Source organism: Gossypium hirsutum, chromosome D13 (genome assembly GCF_007990345.1).
Source record: "Gossypium hirsutum isolate 1008001.06 chromosome D13, Gossypium_hirsutum_v2.1, whole genome shotgun sequence".
Lineage (NCBI taxonomy): Eukaryota > Viridiplantae > Streptophyta > Magnoliopsida > Malvales > Malvaceae > Gossypium > Gossypium hirsutum.
In genome coordinates this window covers 55,370,032-55,377,180 of record NC_053449.1, presented here as the reverse complement: position 1 = coordinate 55,377,180, position 7,149 = coordinate 55,370,032, and the positions used below count along the sequence as shown (strand labels likewise).

Here is a 7,149-nt window from a genome sequence, read left to right as displayed (position 1 = left end):
AATTGAAAAAAATGCAAAAATTAATATCTACCTTCAAGATTTATCAAGTTTTAACAAGATTCCGGGAGAACCCATTAAAGATTTAGAATCGATTTGAAAGATTGTCAAGAACGATGTTATTCCAAGATTTTAGGGTTCTACAAAATTAAAAATAAGAATTCTTACCAATCTTGGCACATTAGAAATGGATTTTAACTGTGTTACTCAAAAACAACATGAAGAACGGATTGAATAGGATAAAATTCGGGTTCAGGATTTCAACAATAAATTTCTAGCAAAAGAATATGAAAAATTATGAAAAGGAAAATTTGGAAAATAAAACATAAAAGATATATTTAAAGAAGAGAGAAAAATAATTCTAGATAGGGTTGAAAAAGATAATCCAAATCCTATTATGATTACGATAGGGACCAAATGACAAGATTAAGCAAACTTTAGAGGGTTGATTTGGTAATTAAATCATTTTGCCGAAATTAATAAAAATGATAATTGTTGAAAAAAAAGGAAAAAATGCAAAAGATGAAACTTAAACCTTGGTTTTTTAAAAGTTTTACTAAGCTCTTAATCACTAATACTATGGCTAAATTCATGTTAATTTTAGTTACTGAATGTATATATCTATCTCAGGTTCAACTTACCTATTCTTTATTAGCTTATACATTTACTCATTTTTTTATTAGTAACTTATTTAACTTTATAGTTTTTAACACATGCCTATTTTAGTTTATACATTATAATTAATACTCACAGTCATATCTCATTATTAATATTTTAATTTATTTTACCCCTTTTCCAGTTAGATCCTAACTCAATTAAAACACACTATTTTCGAATTAAAACTTGTAACCAAGTTTTGTTTTAGATTAATTAATATAACAATACATGATTATATTATTATAATACTTTGATTTAATTATTTTTTACCCTAATTTTGATATCTATTTCAACCCTACGATTTAATAACTTGATTCATTTAACCTCCTATATTTTGGAGCGTTACATTATTTGGGATTCTTTAGGTTGACAAGATGTTTAAAAGTTTTAAAGAATCCAAAATCAAACTACATGGGCGAGATCATCAATGTCAATAACATTCTAGCTGCAAGATAATAAGACACAATGTTGTCGGTCTTGAACAAAATCATTTAAATTTTTTTTTAGTATTGAGAAAGTTGCTCATGTTGTAAAATTATATATTGTAAGTTAAGTGAAATTATTTTGGAATATTGCAATTGTAAAATTATATTTTGTACAATATAAATTTTGAATTATGTAAATTAATAGTTACATGAAATGTTGGCAATGTAAAATAATTTTCATGTAAATAATTTTTGTAATGTGAATTAATCATTTGATAAAGGGCATTTTTAAAATAAATCAAGAAATAAAGGACCAAAAAATAAAAATAAAAAGTTTGGGAAACAAAGAGGAAGAAAAAAAAAAGAAAGTGGGAGAAGGAATTGACTCAAAAAAATGAGGAAGGTTTGATTTGTAAAAAAAATATACTGAAGCATTTTTAAAAGAAATAAAAAATGAAAGGATCAAAAAATAAATATAAAAAAAGTTTATTGACCAGTCATATTGCGTCAACTGTGCCATTGGTAGGGGGCTTGTGGGGCTTTCCTTTTTTTTTTAAACCGTTCAATGTAAAAAAAAACTTACAAGAGAGAAGGCACTACAACAAAACAAGCTTTTAGCGGCGTTTTTAGCGGCGTTTAGATAAAAAACGCCGCTAAATATCGATCATTAGCGGCGCTTTATGGAAAACGCCGCTGAAAATAAGCATTAGCGGCGTTTTCCAAAAAGCGCCGCAAAAAACCTAAGCCCAACGACGTTGTTTTCAGAGCTTTTGGGGATTTAGCTGCGTTTTTGAGAAAGCGCCGCAAAAAAACATAAGCCCAACGATGCCGTTTTGTGGGCTTTTGGGGATTTAGCGGCATTTTTAAGAAAGCGCCGCTAATGGTCAGGGATTTAACGGCGTAAAAAAAACATAAGCCCAACGACGCCGTTTTGTGGGCTTTTGGGGATTTAACGGCGTTTTTAAGAAAGCACCACTAATGCTCAGGGCTTTAGCGGCGTTTTTGAGAAAGCGCCGCAAAAAAACATAAGCCCAACGACGCCGTTTTGTGGGCTTTTGGGGATTTAGCGGCGTTTTAAAGAAAGCGCCACTAATGCTTAGTGCTTTAGCAGCGTTTTTGAGAAAGTGCCGCAAAAAAAAATAAGCCCAACGACGCTGTTTTGTGGGCTTTTGGGGATTTAGCGGCGTTTTTAAGAAAGCGCCGCAAAAAAACATAAGCCAAACGACGCCGTTTTGTGAGCTTTCGGGGATTTAGCGGCGTTTTTAAGAAGGCGCCGCTAATGCTTAGGGCTTTATCGGCATTTTTGAGTAAGCGCCGCAAAAAAACCTAATCCCAACGACGTCGTTTTGTGAGCTTTCGGGGATTTAGCGGCGTTTTTAAGAAAGCGCCGCAAAAAAAATAAGCCAAACGACGCCATTTTGTGAGCTTTCGGGGATTTAGCGGCCAAAAAAATAATGACACGTAGAAATAATTTGAAATAAAACACATGGAAAAATTAAAATACTATTATTTAAAATAATTGAAAAAGAGATAATAATAAATTTGTTTAGGGTTTTTGGTTTAGGGTATATGATTTATCTAAGATTTAAGGCCGATTTAAGGAGTATGGGTTTAGAGTTTATGGATTAGGGATTATGGATTAGGGGTTGGGATTTAAGGTTTAGGAGTTAGAGGTTTAGGGGTTAGACGTGCTGGGGTTAAAAGTTAGGGATTTAGGGGTCGAGTTAGGGTTTTGGGTTTAGATTAATTATTTTTTTAATTTATATTTTAAATATGTTCTTATATAATTGTAAAAGAGATAATAATAAATTTGTTTAGGGTTTTTAGTTTAAGGTATGTGATTAATTTAATATTTAAGGCCGGTTTAGGAGTTCATATTTTAAGGTTTAGGGAGTATGGATTTAGGAATTATGAATTAGGGATTATGGTTTAAGTGTTGGGATTTAAGGTTTAGGGGTTAAGGGTTTAGGGGTTAGATGTTAGGGGTTAATTTTACTTTAAAAAAATAGCCCATTTTAGCATAGCATAGTAAAACGGCGTAGTTTTGTTCAAAATAAAAAATTTTTGCGGCGTTTTTATAAGCAATAGCGGCGTTTTTATAAAAAAAAACACCACAAAATAATTTTACTTTAAAAAAATAGCCCCCTTTTAGCATAGCATAGCAAAACGGCGTCGTTTTGTTTAAAATGAAATTTTTTTGCAGCGTTTTTCAATAGTGGCGTTTTTTAAAACGCCACAAAATAATTTTACTTTAAAAAATAGACCCCTTTCAGCATAGTATAGCAAAACGGCGTAATTTTGTTTAAAATAAAAATTTTTTACGACGTTTTTATGAAAAACGCCGCTAAGAGTAAACAATAGCGGCGTTTTTTTAGAGAAAACGCCACAAAAATAATTTCAGTCCATTTTATAAAATCCCCCTTCCGAAATTCCCTACTTTCCCCCCTAAAATCCCTAAGCCTTTCCTTTCAATTTCCAGAAACCAAAAATTGAACTCCACTCCGACAACACACACAAACGCCTCTCACATTTTTGCTTATTTTTAGGGTTCATTTTTTCTTCTTTTATTAACCTAAATTTCATTTCTCCATCCCAAAAATCCTTGGATCAGGTAACTTTTCCAATAAAGCTCATTCAGTTTTTTCCTTTAAATGTTTTTGCGGGTTAAAAATCAAATTTTTTTACCGTCCATTTGTTCATCTACAACTTTTTTGATCCTGGGTTTTGTCTAATATTAATAAAAAATCTTTATATTTGCTTCAAATTAAAAATCTCTTCTGCATGAAGAAAAGCAGCAAAATTTATGGCTTTACATCAAGGAAGAAGAAGAGTCTGAAAAACAAAAGCAGCTAAGTTGCCTTTATGGCTTGTGAAGGCGAGTATTTTTGGCATGTAATTCAGCTACAAAATTTTCAGTTTTTTGTTTAGCAAAAATAGAAAGGCAAATCCCCAAAGCCCTTTGGATTAAATGGTTTTAATTATAGTAAATTTGACTTGCCCTTTTGTTTTACCTTAATCTACTTTTGCTAGTTTGTGGATGCTTTCCCTTTTCGTATTTTCTCTCTATTTTGATCATCTTCCAACAGATCGGCTTCAGATGGGTGAGGTAGTCTCTACAATTCCAAGTAGGTTTGCCTTTGCCGGCTACTCTCTCAATTCTTTTTTATCATTCTTGTTTTGGGTTTTCATTTTTTTTCTAAATGACTGACAGCTTCGAAGCGCCATTTTTTTGAACTCTTTTTTTGCAGCAAGCAATGGCCCCAAAAGGTATTTGGATTTTAGCTTTTAACTGGTTTTAGTTTCATTGGACGTAATTGTTAACTCGATGATGTCTCTCAAGCAAATGCATCAAAGCTAAAAGTTTATATTACTGGTTCATTGTTTTTATAGTTTTAAAAGTTGTATCTTTGGGTTTATTATGGTTCATTATTTTTTATTGGAATATGTAGTTGCTGCCCTCTTTGAATGTCAGTAGAGGCCTGCCAATTACAAAATCTTTTGAAGTGATTTGTGTTAGATATTATTTTTGCAATGGCATTTGTGTATGCAGGGGCGAATCCATAATTTATTTTAGGGGCCAAAATTGAATTGTAATTTTCTGAGATGTCAAATATATATTTGATCATATATTAGTTTATGATTTTATAATTTTTGAAAGGATTAAGTATACTATTTTTCCATTTTTTGAGGGGGCCAAAGCATAATTTTCCTTTATATTGATTTATAATTTGGTCATATGTAAGGGGTTATAATTTGATCATATTATTGGTTTATCAACTGTACAAAAATAATTAGAATCATGTTAATGAGTTGATATGTAGGGATTTCTTTGACTGGTTAGAGCAATTCTTATGAAATACAAAAATTACAAATGATTCTTTTTAGTAAAAAACAAAGGAAGATTAGTTGATGATGACAAGCTGTATATTATAAAACTAATGGTGGAATGGATCTTTTATCCTTAATCAAGCTGACTTCAAAGTATAATTGCATAATATGGGTACTTCTGAAATTTGAAATTTACTATTTCTAAAGAGCACCAAAACCAAATTTTCATTTTTTATTATTTTTTATTTTCTGGGTTTTGTATTTAATATATATACAGTCACAAAGAGCTCTCTTTGTTTTTTTAGCTGCTGTTGCTTTCTTTTTGCCACCATTTCTTTTCTTTTTCATGGTCTCTCATTTTACCATTTGTTGCCTTCACCATGGAGATGGAGAAAAGGCTTCTCTTTTCACTTCTTGTATTCTAGCTGCTTCTTCTTTTGGATTCCTCTTCAGCTCAGATGCAAGGTATTTCCTTTTATTTATATTTGTGTAGTTGTTTAATAAAATGGGTTCTCTTTGTTCGTTGTTTGCAACTTTCTCCATGTTTTGTGAAATTTATGCTTTTCTTGTGATATGTGGTTTAAGGGCATCGATTTTATGAGTTATCTCATATAAACTCTTGTATTTTTAGGCTATTTTAACCTTATTAATACCTCATCTATTCCTCTAGAAAAATGTTTAATCAATGTAGGCCACATTCTTGCTCATCCTTAATGAATTGCATGCTTTGGTTGTTGATTTTTATTTTTATTTAAAATATAAAGCAAGCCTAAGCTTAGACATCCACAACCTAAATCCCTGCCATATAGACACAGTAACCAACAGGCAGGCTTAAAGAAAGTAATGCTTTAATTGGGTTGTAGAACATTCATTATAAAAATTCTTGACAAGGTATAGACTTGGAAATCCTAGAACCTACTCTTGTCTTGTGTTAGAACTTTAATTATTAAATCAATATTTGTCTCTGACATATACTCCCAGTTATGCTAGATGTTGGTACTAACAATCTAAAGCTAATTGAAGACCCACTTTGTGAGTAAAATATGTGCTTATTTACTTTGTTATTCATAGAATGGAACATATGAAATGCTTGGTGGTACTTTGTTTTATTTACCGATTGTGGAGATTTCTTTTGACATGTTTCTCTTTGGGGGTTTGGACAGATTTAGGACTAAGACAACCAAGGATAGAAGGGGAAGAATATTTATCAATTATTGATGAGTTCATCGAAGCGGTTTTAACACGTTGGCCTAAGGCTATTGTACAGGTTTCTCTCTTTCAGAAGTAAGACTTTTTCTTTATGCTTATACCATGATGTTTATTTGATGGTTACCCCATTTAGTTTGAGGATTTTCAAATGAAGTGGGCCTTTAAAACTCTGAAACGCTATCGGGAAAGGTTTTGCATGTTTAATGATGACGTACAGGTGAGCACTTGGCCTAGCAAGTTGCTACTTTTATGGATAGGATTAGATTCTAGTGTAACTTAGATTGCTGCAGCATCACTATGAATGCCACCAATATTAGAAAGTTGTGCTTACTTAATTCTCTTAGGTAACTGCTGGAGTTGCACTTGCTGGATTGTTAGGAACTGTAAGAGAACAAGGTTGATCTTTGGATGATTTTCCAAACCACAAGATTGTTGTGGGGGAGCTGGAAGGTATTTGGCTGACTTATAAAGCTTGGTCTTTCAATCTTTCACCATAATTTTTCTTTGGCTCATTGCATCCATTCCCTCACAGCTTTATTTCTCATAAAAACTTTTCTTTCTGGCTTCCAGTGCAGGGCTTGGTGTTCTTAGCATGGCTGTTCATCCTATTTGTGCAAAGCCTTTTATGTTCTTTTAGATATGTAATGTCCTTTCTCTTGTATAATGAAGATGTAGATTTTATGAACTAATCATGTAAAAATGTTTTGCTAGAAAATCATCTGCGGATTTCTTTTTATGATATCTACTTCATTCATAGTTTTCTTTCTTTTTAGTTTCTTACTTCTACGAGAAAATCTTTATGGTTTGACTCTAGGAATCTAAATTTTCTTATTTTAAATTCTAAAACTAAATTCATTAATTTTTATATTTAGTTTTAAAGTTAAAATTTTCATAGAAAATTTAATTTAAATAATATTTTTTATTTATCCTTAACAAGTATATTTAAAGTTCAAATTTAAAAAATAAAACATAATATAATATTTATCATAAAAATAAATATTATTTGATTAAAATAATTTTTTTTAAAGCTTAT

General features: G+C 31.2%; 1 protein-coding gene across 19 annotated transcripts; it reads left to right on the top strand.

Moving 5' to 3' along the window:
* The first annotated feature begins 3,487 nt into the window (after positions 1–3,487).
* LOC107937671 (NAD-dependent malic enzyme 59 kDa isoform, mitochondrial) lies at positions 3,488–6,850 on the top strand. Of its 19 annotated transcripts, none has more exons than XR_005923043.1 (8): positions 3,488–3,690; positions 3,867–4,204; positions 4,291–4,346; positions 5,305–5,372; positions 6,071–6,174; positions 6,250–6,333; positions 6,461–6,566; positions 6,687–6,850. XR_005923043.1 is itself a non-coding variant. In XM_041109166.1 (6 exons), exons 2-5 carry the CDS (start codon positions 5,366–5,368, stop codon positions 6,515–6,517), a joined length of 252 nt encoding a protein of 83 aa, XP_040965100.1. In that variant the 5' UTR covers positions 4,328–4,346; positions 5,305–5,365; the 3' UTR covers positions 6,518–6,566; positions 6,687–6,850. The 19 variants fall into 19 exon arrangements, 2 of the variants coding, with proteins under 2 accessions (XP_040965100.1, XP_040965099.1); XR_005923041.1 differs by having other exon boundaries at positions 3,503–3,690; positions 5,294–5,372; XR_005923054.1 differs by having other exon boundaries at positions 3,504–3,690; positions 4,110–4,204; positions 4,328–4,346; positions 5,294–5,372.
* Positions 6,851–7,149: the final 299 nt, after the last annotated feature.